This window comes from Hypanus sabinus, chromosome 7 (assembly GCF_030144855.1).
Source record: "Hypanus sabinus isolate sHypSab1 chromosome 7, sHypSab1.hap1, whole genome shotgun sequence".
Classification (NCBI taxonomy): domain Eukaryota; kingdom Metazoa; phylum Chordata; class Chondrichthyes; order Myliobatiformes; family Dasyatidae; genus Hypanus; species Hypanus sabinus.
In genome coordinates, this window is record NC_082712.1 from 53,963,220 (window position 1) to 53,976,219 (window position 13,000).

The 13,000-nt window shown below is 40.0% G+C and overlaps 1 protein-coding gene across 2 annotated transcripts in view; it reads left to right on the forward strand.

The window, feature by feature from the left end:
- The window catches only part of tyrp1a (tyrosinase-related protein 1a), a 43,301-nt gene extending 39,697 nt beyond the window's left edge, over window positions 1-3,604 (forward strand). The window contains exons 5-6 of one of the 2 annotated variants that reach the window (XM_059974657.1): window positions 801-947; window positions 3,073-3,604. In XM_059974657.1, the coding sequence (XP_059830640.1) occupies window positions 801-947; window positions 3,073-3,281 (356 nt within the window). In that variant the 3' untranslated portion in view covers window positions 3,282-3,604. The remainder of the gene's footprint in view (window positions 1-800; window positions 948-3,072) is intronic. The other variant, XM_059974658.1, reaches the window with a different exon arrangement.
- The last annotated feature ends 9,396 nt before the right edge of the window (window positions 3,605-13,000 follow it).

Genomic DNA, 13,000 nt, shown 5'->3' on the forward strand with positions numbered 1-13,000 from the left:
CCAAAACATTGATTGATTTCTTTATCCACCGGCCCTTGATGGCTGACATCTAACCAATTTTTCTGTATTTGATTCTAGAATGCAGCCCCATCTTGGGCCACTCACCACAGTCCACTAGCACCCAGTTCAATCACTCCTGTTTCGCTTTGTACAAAATGTAAATCATTTCTATCCCATCCAGCACTATACCAAGAAATAATAGCCTCTTAACTAACATCAGCATTGTACCATCTTGGTGCAGTTTTTTTATATTCTGTATCATTTGAGTTTAATATGTAGCATATTACAGCACAGAGCAGGTCCTACAGCCCACAATCTCTATCATATATGTCAAATTCTTTCTGCCTGTACTTGACCCATAATCTCTCCATTCTCCATATATTCATGTATCTGTTTAAACACTTGTGTTACTGTCATATCTGTGCCCATCCTACCTCTGGCAAGCTATCTACCCTTTGTGTAAAATATAAACTTCCCCTGCACATCTCCTTTATAAATTTTCTCTCCTCTCACCTTAAATATTTGCCCCCCCCCCCCAGTATTTAACCTTCCTCCCCTGGGGAAGAAAGTTTCTAACTGGCTAATATTCCTATGCCTCTCAATGTTATAAACTTCTGTCAGGCCTACCCCCTCCGCACCTCCACAGCCTTTGGCTTACCAGGGAAATCAAACCAAGTATGTCCAACCTTATAACCAATACTCTCTAATCCAGGCAGCATCCTAATAAACCTGTACCTTCTCCAAAGTTTTGCATTATTTATGTCTTTGTATTGATGAAACCAAACTACTTTCCCTTGCAGATACATCAATCTTTCCAGTTGAATATGCTCCCATCGGTCATAATGGAGCATACAATATGGTTCCTTTCTGGCCTCCTGTTACAAATCTGGAAATGTTTTTGCCAGCATCTGAATACCTTGGTTACAGCTACGAAGTTGAATGGCCAAGTAAGCTGATTTTGAAATCATTAACAAATCTGTTGCTATGGGGTTATGAGAAAAATCTAAGCATTCAATTCACAAAAAAAATCAAATAACAAATTCACTTTTCAATCAAACAATCTTTAAAATTATTGAAGATTAGTGTCTATGCATAATGGTTTACTTAAAAGGTTTCTTTATTTTAATGAAGATATTGCAGCTTTTTTTGAGCATTTGGTGCATTTATTAGTGAAAGTCCAGAATCTAAGAAGCTAATAAGGAAATTAATTGCATCATGTACAAAATGCTGGAGCAACTCAGCAGGTCAGGCAGCATCTATGCAAATGAATGTTTTGGGCAAAGATCCTCCTTCAAGACTAAAGAAAAGGGGAAGATAGCAGAATAAAAATGTGGGGTAGAGCTAGAAGCCAGATGGGTGGAAAAGGTAAAAGGACTGGGGAGGAAGGAATCTGACAGAAGACGAGAGTGGACCTTGGGAGAAAGGGGAGAAGGAGGGCACTCGGTGGGGTGGGGATGTGATGGGCAGTTGAGAAGAGGCAAGAAACCGGAGTGTAGAAAACAAGAGGGGAGGAGGAGTGACTCTTTTTTCATTAGATGGAAAGTCACTGATTTGTATCAATGTCTTAAGATGGCTATCTAGATTAAGTTTGGTCTCAAAAGAATGAAGGAGATGAGGAATATGATTATTATAAATCTTGAAATTGCTTCTAGTTACTGGTTGCTTTCAGTTAGGATTTTATTTCACCTGGTATAAATGACATTGTTTCCTCAGTAGAGAAATAGCTTAAGCATTATTCATTCAGTGATAAACTGGCCAAGCAAGTTGCCTGTACTCCTCAACTAATGAAATACAACATGCCCAGGTATACAGATGGACAATAATTTAGCAACTTTGTTCTTGTCATTCTCTCTAGTAATTCCATCAGAGGTTATAGGATTACTGTACCAAGATAGTACAATGCTGAAGTTAGTTAAGAGGCTATTATTTCTTGCTATAGTGCTGGATAGGATAGAAACAGGTGCATGTTTAGAAACATTTTGTACAAAGCAAAACAGGAGTGATTGAACTGGGTGCTAGTGGACTGTGGTGAGTGGCTAAGGATGGGGCTGCATTCCAGAATCAAATACAAAAAAATTGGTTAGATGTCAGCCATCAAGGGCCTGTGGATGAAGAAATCAATGTTTCAGGTCAACATCTTCCTCAGATGGTGTACCAATGAGCAAGTGATCACAGCAGTTCTGGTTCAGAGGGTCATCAGAGATAGCTGGCAAACCAAGTCTAATGAATGTGTAGACAGAGAAGCAGAGTGCAGTCTTCAATCTAGATTGATGTTTAATCACATTTTGCTTAGCACTGTCATACAATTTTTTTTATCTTTAAAATGACCAATATTGAATAGGCTTGTATTGAGATATTTCTACTACTATTCATTAAAATCTGTTCCAGTACTATCTTTCAACACAACTCCAAGCAGAATATGTTCAATAATGAAGCATTGACAACCAATGTAACCTTAAAAGCTAATATGATAAAAATGTATTTAATGCCAAGTAACACGTAGAAGAATTTTGAGTGAGTAACATGCTGTCAGGCCCAGTAAGTTCCAGTGATCTAACAATTACAATGCGAATTTACCACCTATAATAAAACTAATAATCTGGCAAGCATGGGTCCTTAGTGTTTTTGGGCTGACAGATTTTCCATACTTTGGCTATTATTCCTATTAATATCCCAATGCTTGTGTTATGGTAATACTATGGTAGATTTTCCAATGAAGCTGGTCAGTTAAAAGGAGGAGCCCCAGTGAATTTTAAAAAACTAACGTGAATTGGGGCCCCACTAGATTGAAAGGTTCACAAAAGTCCAATAAGTGGAAGAAAAACATGGTAAAAACTGGTGAGCCACAAGCTGTACCTTTGGTATATCAAAGTATTATTGTCCATAAATCATGGCAATTCAAAAAGGAGTTATTAATGAAGAAGCAGCATTTGTAGTGAACCAGTTCCACATTGAAGCTCATTAATTATGTGTATCATTGAATAATGCAATAACAGCCATAGCCTCAGAGCTGAATATATTCAATTGCAACTGATTGTTTTGAAAAATTTGTCTTTGACGTATCTTCTGCAGATGAGCCCCTCTCATTGTTGGAGATGATTACAGTGGGGATTCTGGCAGCTCTGGTACTGATTGCTGTAGTTTATACCCTGTCGACCATCGTTTTACACAAGATGAGGAGAAAGCAGCCTGCCAGTGAATCGAATGAACCTCTCTTAAATACTCCACAGCAACACTACTCACATTATAATGAATCAACCATACTCCAAAATGTAGCTTAATCTACTACTATGATTGCATCTTTTGGTTTTATTTGTCATGTTTATGACCCAGTCTAATGACATACTGCTTGAGAAACAGAATAGCTTCCTGTTCATACATCACACAAGATGTTATCCATGGAATTTAGATGCTGCCCTTGTAATCAGTGAAATAATCCACTCAGTATTGTAATAAAAAATTTTCCTTACTGTTTCTGAAAGCCTTTCAATAAAATTTCAAATTGAGAAACATTGGAGATAATTTGTAAGCCTTGTTTAGTTAAGTAAGAATGATGACATTTATACTGATGTAAATTGTATCTTAAATAAACTACATTACTGGCCTTGTGTTTAATTCAGTAATTAATCATTGTGAATAAGAGCCGGAGATTCAAAATTAAGCCAATAGTTCATCTACTGCTTTTCATATTGCAACCCTTCAAAAGCCAGGTTTGTTAAAAGCAGGACTAGTGTGTTCAACCTTTCAAACCTACATGCCATTCAAGACCATCATTGCTGATCATCCAAATAAATATCACATTCCCAGTCACAAACAAGAGAAAATCTTCAGATGTTGGCAATCCAAGCAAAACACACGCAAAATACTGGAGGAACTCAGCAGGCCAGGCCGCATCTATGGAAAAAGAATACGGACAATGTTTCAGGCCAAGACTCTTCAGAACTGGATAAAAAAAAAAATTAGTAGATTTAAAAGGCTGGGAGAGAGGAGAGAGAGAAACACAAGGTGATAGGTGAAACAGAGGGGAGAGATGAAGTGAAGAGCTGGGAAGTTGATTGGTGAAAGAGATTCAAGGCTGGAGAAGGGGGAGACCAATAGCAGAAAACAGAAGGCCATGGAAGAAAGAAAAGGGGAGAGGAGCACCAGAGGGAGGCAATGAGAGAAGGTGAGAGGGAAAAGGATGAGGAATAGTGAAGGTGGGGGATGGGTTGGGGCATACCAGAAGTTTGAGAAACCAATGTTCATGTCATCAGGTTGGAGGCTATCCAGACAGAGTATAAGGTGGTGCTCCTCCAACCTGAGTGTGGCTTCATCTTGACAGTAGAGGAGGCCATCTTTATTTCTCCTGTCTTGCTGAAGATTCTCTGCTGGAAACATCAACTGTACTTTTCCCCCCATAGAGCTGCCTGGCCTGCTGCATTCCTCCAACATTTTGTGTGTGTTGATCTCATTCCCAGTTTCTCCCCACACCCTGTGATGCCTTTTCTCCTTCTAGAAACTGATCTAACTCCTCAAATATATTAAGCAACTTTGCTTCTGCTGCCCTGTGTGAATTTCATAGGTTCATCATTCTGTCTTGCCTTAAGACATTTCTCATCTCAGTCCTGAATGTCTTGCCTCCTTGCAAGGAGACTACAGTCAAAGGAAACATCCTCCCTGCATGCAGTGACACTGGTCTTGTCAGGATTTTGTAAGTTTCAATGCTATCATATCTCATTCTTGTAAGCTCCAGTAAATACCAACCTAGTAAACCTCATTGCCTTTCACATTGTAATACTGCTGTTCTGGTCAATTTTCACTAAATACCATCTATAACAACCATCTACCTTTTTGAGTAAGGTTGCACACAACACAGCTGCCCCCCACCCCATATCACAGTATGTTGCATTCCTAGAAAACTGCCCTTAATGTGATTTCCTGTACTGCAGTGCCAACTCATCTGCTCCTCTGTCTAGAAATACAAGTTGAAAAGATAAACTTCGCACTTAATTAAGTTTTGACAAATGTAATGGGATAGAATACTTGTTCTGCATTGGTTTGGAGTGAATACTTACCCTTTTTTTGAAGTATTTCTAAATAAGGGTGAACTTCCATGAGGTGAACAAGGGTACGTTGTGTTGTTGGTACTCCAACTGTAAACTCACTTTGGCCTAGTTTAATTTTTTTAAGACATCCTTGCTTTTGTACTTGGGTGTTCTTGCTATGAAAGTTAAAATATAATTTACCATCTTAACTTGTGGTCGCAGATGCATTTTTTTTTTGCCGCCTTGGCTGGTGCACAAGGTACCCAGGCCTATTTGTAGATGAGCACTTCCAAACACAAGATTATTTAAATAAAATGCAGAGTGTCTGTTTCTGACACCCAGATGGATAAATAACCTCATATTTATCTGCTTTATACAGCATCTGCCTTTTTAACCACTCAATCTAAGTTTTTGTGTCTTGTCAATTCTATTATATTCTGTGATCTTATTAATGTACTAAAAAGTTGATAAAATCACCCATTTCTTAAATATCAATGATTAATTAGATCTCTACAGCAAGAACATCACTGACAATTAACATTTTAATCTGTCACACATGCAGCCATTGTTCCATAAATTTTATTTGGCTGCTTTGAGCAACTACCTTGGCGTGGGCTCTAATCCCTGACTAGGATTCAGAATTATTTATTAAACCACATCATTAGTCTCTAAAACAATAAAAATGTTGGAGGTTGACAAATACTTTATTTAAAATAGAAAAACAGCTTTTCATTTATCTCAGATAAACACCGAGAGACAACTGCAGCTTTTCAGCTGTCCTGGATTAGCTGACTATCTGAAGAATTATTTTCAACAGGTCTTTAACTTTCCTAAAGGTTGGTTCCACATATGTCTCACTGACTTCATATGAAAGGCATCAAGTGAAAACATTGTCAGTCCATTTCCTTTCCATAGATGCTACTCTTCCAATTTCTTGTTTATTGTGACTTTTGAATAGTTTTTTTTTCTTATATTGGTTTCTGTTGTCATTACAGTGGCACTTTCCATAGTTTTATTAACCTTGTGCTGTGAAAGCTGCACCTGGTTATGAAAATCTCTATCAAATCCATAATGCCAGCATCTCACATCTCTCCACAGAACTGAAGGCCTTCATCACTGATAGAATTCTCATAATATTCCTCCTGCTGGTTTTAACACCTTTTCCATATTGAGAAAGTCTAATCTGGATACCATACACCAGCAGAAATTTAACTTGTGTTTTGTGTAGATATACCATTGCTTCTGTCTTTCATTTTTTGAAATAACTCAAAGATCTCATGCTTTTCTAACAGACTGCTCCACTTGTCTTTGGAGGGTTAAAAATAGATAATCTAAAGCACCCGATTTTGCTTTGCATGCACTAAGTTAAATCTGCAGGCAACCTCAGCAACCAGTAATGGAGACGACTTCTTACAGAATTCACGAATTACTACCAAAGAATATTTAAAATACAGTTTGCTCTTATGAAAGTCTTTGGGCAAAACAAGTAATTCTTTTTCAACTCACATTTCTTGGCATATCCTCAGACACTGCAGTTTTGCAGGCCAGGAAGTTGTAAAATGAATGTTAATTAAGAACATAAGAAATAGGGGCAGGAGTAGGCCATCCAGCCATCGAGCCTGCCCCACCATTCGATAAGAGGAAGCCAATTGACGATAGGTGCAGGAGAAGGCCATTCGGCCTTTCAAGCCTGCACTGCCATTCAATGTGATCATGGCTGATCATTCACAATCAGTACCCTATCCCCATGTCCATTGACTCCACTATCTTTAAGAGCTCTATCTAACTCTTTCTTGAAAGCATCCAGAGAATTGGCCTCCACTGCCTTCTGAGGCAGAGCATTCCATAGATCCACAACTGTCTGGGTGAAAAAGTGTTTCCTCAACTCTGTTCTAAATGGCCTACTCCTTATTCTTAAACTGTGGCCTCTGGTTCTGGACTCCCCCGACATCGGAAACATGTTTCCTGCCTCTAGCGTGTCCAATCCCTTAATAATATTATATGTTTCAATCAGATCCCCTCTCATCCTTCCAAATTCCAGTGTATACAAGCCCAGTCACTCCAATCTTTCAACATATGACAGTCCTGGCATCCTGGGAATTAACCTTGTGAACCTACACTGCACTCCCTCAATAGCAAGAATGTCCTTCCTCAAATTTGGAGACCAAAACTGAAGACAATACTCCAGGTGTGGTCTCACAAGGACCCTGTACAACTGCAGAAGGACCTCTTTGCTCCTATATTCAACTCCACTTGTTATGAAGGCCAACATGCCATTAGCTTACTTCACTGCCTGCTGTACCTGCATACTTATTTTCAGTGACTGATGAACAAGGACACCTAGATCTCGTTGTACTTCCCCTTTTCCTAACTTTACACCATTCAGATAGTAATCTGCCTTCCTGTTCTTGCCATTTATCTTTATAACATTTATATATTAACTTTACATTTATCCACATTAAACTGCATCTGCCCACTCACCTAACCTGTCCAAGTCACCCTGCATTCTCCTAACATCCTCCTCATATTTCACACTACTACCTAGCTTTGTGTCATCTGCAAATTTGCGAATGTTACTTTTAATTTCTTCATCTAAATCATTAATGTATATTGTAAATAGCTGTGGTCCCAGCACTGAGCCTTGTGGTACCAAGCCTGATCTGTCCGTAAGCTCAGCTCCATCTACCTGCCTTTTTCCCCCATAACCTTTAATTCCATTACAACGTAAAAATCTATCTAACTATCTTAAATATATTTAGTGAAGAAGCCTCAACAGCTTCCCTGGGCAGAGTATTCCACAGATTCACTGCTCTTGGGAAAAACAGTTTCTCCTCATCTCCGTCCTAAATCTTCCCCCCCCCCCCCCCGAATCTTGAGGCAATGTCCCCTAGTTCTAGTCTCACCTACCAATGGATACAACTTATATCTAGGAACACAATATTACCTAGGAATACAAGCACCTCTCAATGGAGGGGTTGCCTGTATTTTATTAATAAAATCTTTCATCACTTATTTTGATTCCTCATCAGAAATCCGGATAGGCGATGAGGTTTTACTATGGCTTTACAAAGAAAGCATCTTAGCTACACAAAATAAGGCAAGGGTTGAAGGAACTCTCTACACCAAAACCTTTTTGGCATCTGAGAGTCTTGCTTGAAGTGTGTACTTGAGTTAGAGAGAATTGTGTATCGACCTTCTGATGGTTTTAAATTGCTGGCATTGAAGGTGGAGGAGCTGTGAGCAGAAAAGAAGCCAATTGGATTCTATTTAAGTTCTTAGTCCTTCATTAATGGGATACAATAAGTTAGATCCCATATCATGGAAGGTTTGCAGATGTAAATTTATCCCCATCTGTCAGCTGGTTTCTTTAGGAAGTAAGGCATCGGTGTTACCGTCAGAACTACATCTCATTTCTGAGCTAATGTTTACTCTCAGGCTGGATACTGAAAGTAAGTCTATTATTTGGTCACTAGATGGTGCAACTAACCAAGAACTTGTCACTGCACCACTGGAAAAGATCAATCTGGACATACTTCAATTATTAACAAGTCAATTTTAATAATATTAATGTTATACATAGTTTGACAAGAAAGGTATTTAATAAGGAGTAACTGGTGAAACAAATCAAGATTGATTTCATACTTGGAGCTTAAAATTTGAGCAGAGCCACGAGGTTCACTCTTTTTGATGATAATTATGTCAGGATTCTCAGAAGTCTAATACGAACATTTTGAAGACCTGTGAGGATCATTGTTATCTGATAAAATGCTCTAAATATTCTTGTTTTAAATTGAGAAGTTAGGTTACTATTCTGTCATCTTTAGAATTACTTTGACCAAATTAATACACTTGTCAAATATTGCAGCTCTCTTTTTTTTCCCCTCAGAAAACCCTTAAAATGCATGGAGTCATGCAGCATAGAGATAGGTCCTTTCATGTCTCTGCTGACCAAGTGCCTATACTGATCACGTGGTCACTAGCCTTCCATGCATTCTCAATTCATGGGCTCATATACTTCTTAAATCTTGTGGAAGTATTGCCTTAACCATCAGCTGCAGAGTCTAATCACTCTTTGGGTGAAAATATCCTCCCTCAATTGCCTTCTAAGCTTCTTACTCCTTACCAAACCTATACCCTCTGGATTTAGAGACCTCTTCTTCAGGAAAGGTTTCTTACTATCTACTCAAACTATAGCCCTTGTAATTTTGTATACTTCTATCACCAATCCCCATCAAATTCCTCAGTTCTGAAGAAAACAAGTCCAGCCTATCTAGTCTCTCCTCATAACTGAAATGCTACATCCCAAACAGCAGCATTATGGTGATTCTCCTGTGCAATTACAAGCTTACGATCATGTTGGAACCAGAAATGTACACAATACTCCAATTATGGCCTCACCGACATTTGTATAAAACTGTACTAAGCCCTTCCTGTTCTTATATTCCATCCTAGGCTAAGGCAAGTATGCCATATCTTCTCCACCACCGCATGTGTAACCATCTTCAAAATTCTTGCAAACTCTGTTCATTATTACCACCTAAGGGCCTATTAGTCATTACATATGCCCTACATTTATTAACCTTAACAGAGTTCCCCACGAAAGACTCATCCAGAAAGTCATGAGGCATGGGATCAGTGGAACCTTGGCTGTTTGGATAAAAAATTGGCTTACATGAGAAAGCAGAGGGTAGTAGTGGAAGGAAAGTATTCTGCCTGGAAGTCAGTGACTAGTGGAGTGCTGCAAGGATCTGTCCTGGGAGCCCTGCTCTTTGTGATTTTTATAAATGACCTGGATGAAGAGGCGGAAGGATGGGCAAGTAAGATTGCGGATGACACGAAGATTGGAGGAGTTGTGGATGGAGCTGTAGATTGTCAAAGGTTACAAGAGGATATAGACAGGAACAGGATGCAGAGTTGGGCAGAATGGCAGATGGAGTTCAATCCAGATAAGTATGAGATGATGCATTTTGGAGGGATAAACCAGAAGGCTGAGTACGGGATTAATGGTCAGTTACTTAAGAGTGTGGATGAACAGAGGGACCTTGGGGTTCAAATCCATACATCCTTCAAGGTCACTGCACAGGTTGATAGGATAGTTAAGAAGGTCAATGGGATGCTAGGCTTCATTAATAGAGGGATTGAGTTCAAGAGTAGAGAGGTCATGTTGCAACTCTACAAATCTCTGGTGAAACCACATTAAGAGTATTGTGTTCAGTTCTGGTCACCTCATTATAGGAAGGATATCGAAGCTATGGAGAGGGTGCAGAGGAGAATTACCAGGATGTTGCCTGGATTAGAAATCAAATCTTATGAGGCAAAGTCAACAGAGCTGGGACTTTTCTCTTTGGAGCATAGAAGGATGAGAGGGGACTTGAGAGGTCTACAAGATTATGAGAGGCATAGATAGGGTGGATAGCCAGTACCTGTTTCCCAGGACACGAATAGCAAACACCAGAGGGCATATGTACAAAATTAAGGAAGGTAAGTTTAGGGGAGACATCAGGGGTGTTTTTTTTAATTATTACACAGAGGGTTATGGGTGCCTGGAATGACTTGCCAGGGATCGTGGTGGAGGCTAAAACATTAGGGGTATTTAAGAAACACACAAAATGCCATTGGAACACAACAGGCCAGGCAGCGTCTATAGAGAGAAGCACTGCTGACGTTTCCGGCTGAGACCCTTCGTCAGGACTAACTGAAAGGAAAGATAGTAAGAGATTTGAAAGTCATAGGGGGAGGGGGAAATGCGAAATGATAGGAGAAGACTGGAGGGGGTGGGGTGAAGCTGAGAGCCGGAAAGGTGATTGGCAAAAGGGATACAGAACTGGAGAAAGGAAAGGATCATGGGACAGGAGGCCTAGGGAGAAAGAAAGTGGGAGGGGAGCACCAGAGGGAGATGAAGAACAGGCAGAGTGATGGGCAGAAAGGGAGAAAAAAAAAAGGGGGGAAATCTAAATATATCAGGGATGGGGTAAGAAGGGAGGAGGGGCATTAACGGAAGTTAGAGAAGTCAATATTCATGCCATCAGGTTGGAGGCTACCCAGCCGGTATATAAGGTGTTGTTCCTCCAACCTGAGTGTGGCTTCATCTTGACAGTAGAGGAGGCCATGTTTAGACATAATCAGAATGGGAATGGGACATGGAATTAAAATGTGTGGCCACTGGGAGATCCTGCTTTCTCTGATGGACAGAGTGTAGGTGTTCAGTGAAACGGTCTCCCAGTCTGCGTCAGGTCTCACCAATATATAAAAGACCACACCGGGAGCACCGGACGCAGTATACCACATCAGCCAACTCACAGGTGAAGTGTCGCCTCACCTGGAAGGACTGTCTGAGGCCCTGAATGGTGGTGAGGGAGGAAGTGTAAGGGCAGGTGTAGCACTTGTTCCGCTTACAAGGATAAGTGCCAGGAGGGAGATCAGTGGGAAGGGATGGGGGGGGGAACGAATGGACAAGGGAGTCGCGTAGGGAGTGAAAAGCACAAAGGGAGGGGAGGGAAAGTTGTGCTTGGTAGTGGGGTCCCATTGTAGTTGGCAGAAGTTACGGAGAATTATACATTGGACCCAGAGTCTGGTAGGGTGGTAGGTGAGGACAAGGGAAACCCTATCCCGAGTGGGGTGGTGGGCGGATGGGGTGAGGGCAGATGTGTGGGAATTTAAGAGCTTCTTGGACAGGCACATGGATGAAAGAAAAATAGAGGGTTACGGGGTATTGTGGGTTTAGTACCTTTTTTTAAAGGATTATGGGTCAGCACAACATCGAGGGCTGAAGGAACTGTACTGTGCTGTAGTATTCTAAGTGTCTAGTACAGTACCTTGCACTTAACAGAATTAAATTCCATCTGCTATTGTTGTGCCTGTTCCACTCACTCATCAATATAATTCTGAAATCTACGGCAATCAACATTACCTACCTTTGTGTTGTCTGCAACTTTACCAACCATTGCTTCTACATTTCTGCCAAAATTTTAATGCATAAAACTAAATGTAAAAATTTTAGTATTGATGGTCACAGGCTTCCAAATAACAAATGTGACCCTGTATCATTGTCCTCTACCTTCCATCATTACTAATTTTGGATTCAATTTGCCAATTTGTTCTAAATCCCTTAGGTTCTAACCTTTTTTGACAAGGCTTGCATGTAGGACTTTCAAAAGGCCTTTCTGAACTCTATATAAAGAACACTGCCCTCATCAATACATTTTGTTATGCTTTTCAAAAGCACTCAGATTTGTTGACAGGATCTATCCCTAACAAAGCCATGCTGATTACCTTTGATGAGTTACTCACTTGTTCAAATTCAGATTGATCATGTCAGGAACAGGCTCTTTGGCCCATAGAGTCCTCACCAAACACAATTCTGAACTAAATTAAATCACATGTTCTAGATTTTCACTGACCTCTCCCTGAATTATCTGACTACAAAGTTCTTCTCTTTGGTGAATACTGATGAGAAGCATTCAATTAAGGCATCATCCACATCATCTGGCTCCAAGCACCAGTTGATACTTTGCTCCCTAATGGGCCCTATTTCTTCTTCATTTACACTCTCTCCATTATATACATCCAAAATGTTGGGGAACAAGACTTAATCTTGCCCTAAAAAGATATTTCATGTTTTGCCCTGCTAATTTCTGATTTGTTTAAGTACTTTTCTTACCCCTTACAATTTTTCTACTCCTAAAAGGACTCATATTTTCAGTTCTTTATACTTATTCTATATTTCCTTTTTGATACAGAATTGGCTTGTCCACAGAAGGCAAAGGATGGTTGTAGATGGTTTGTATTCTGCATGGAGGATGGTGACCAGTGGTGTTCTGCAGGGATCTGTTCTGGGGCCCCTCTTCTTTGTGATTTTTGTAAATGACCTGGATGAGGAAATAGAAAGTTGGGTTAGTAAGTTTTCTGATGACACAAAATTTGGGGGTGTTGTAAATGGTCTGCAGGGTTGTCAGAAGTTACAGTGCAACATCAAT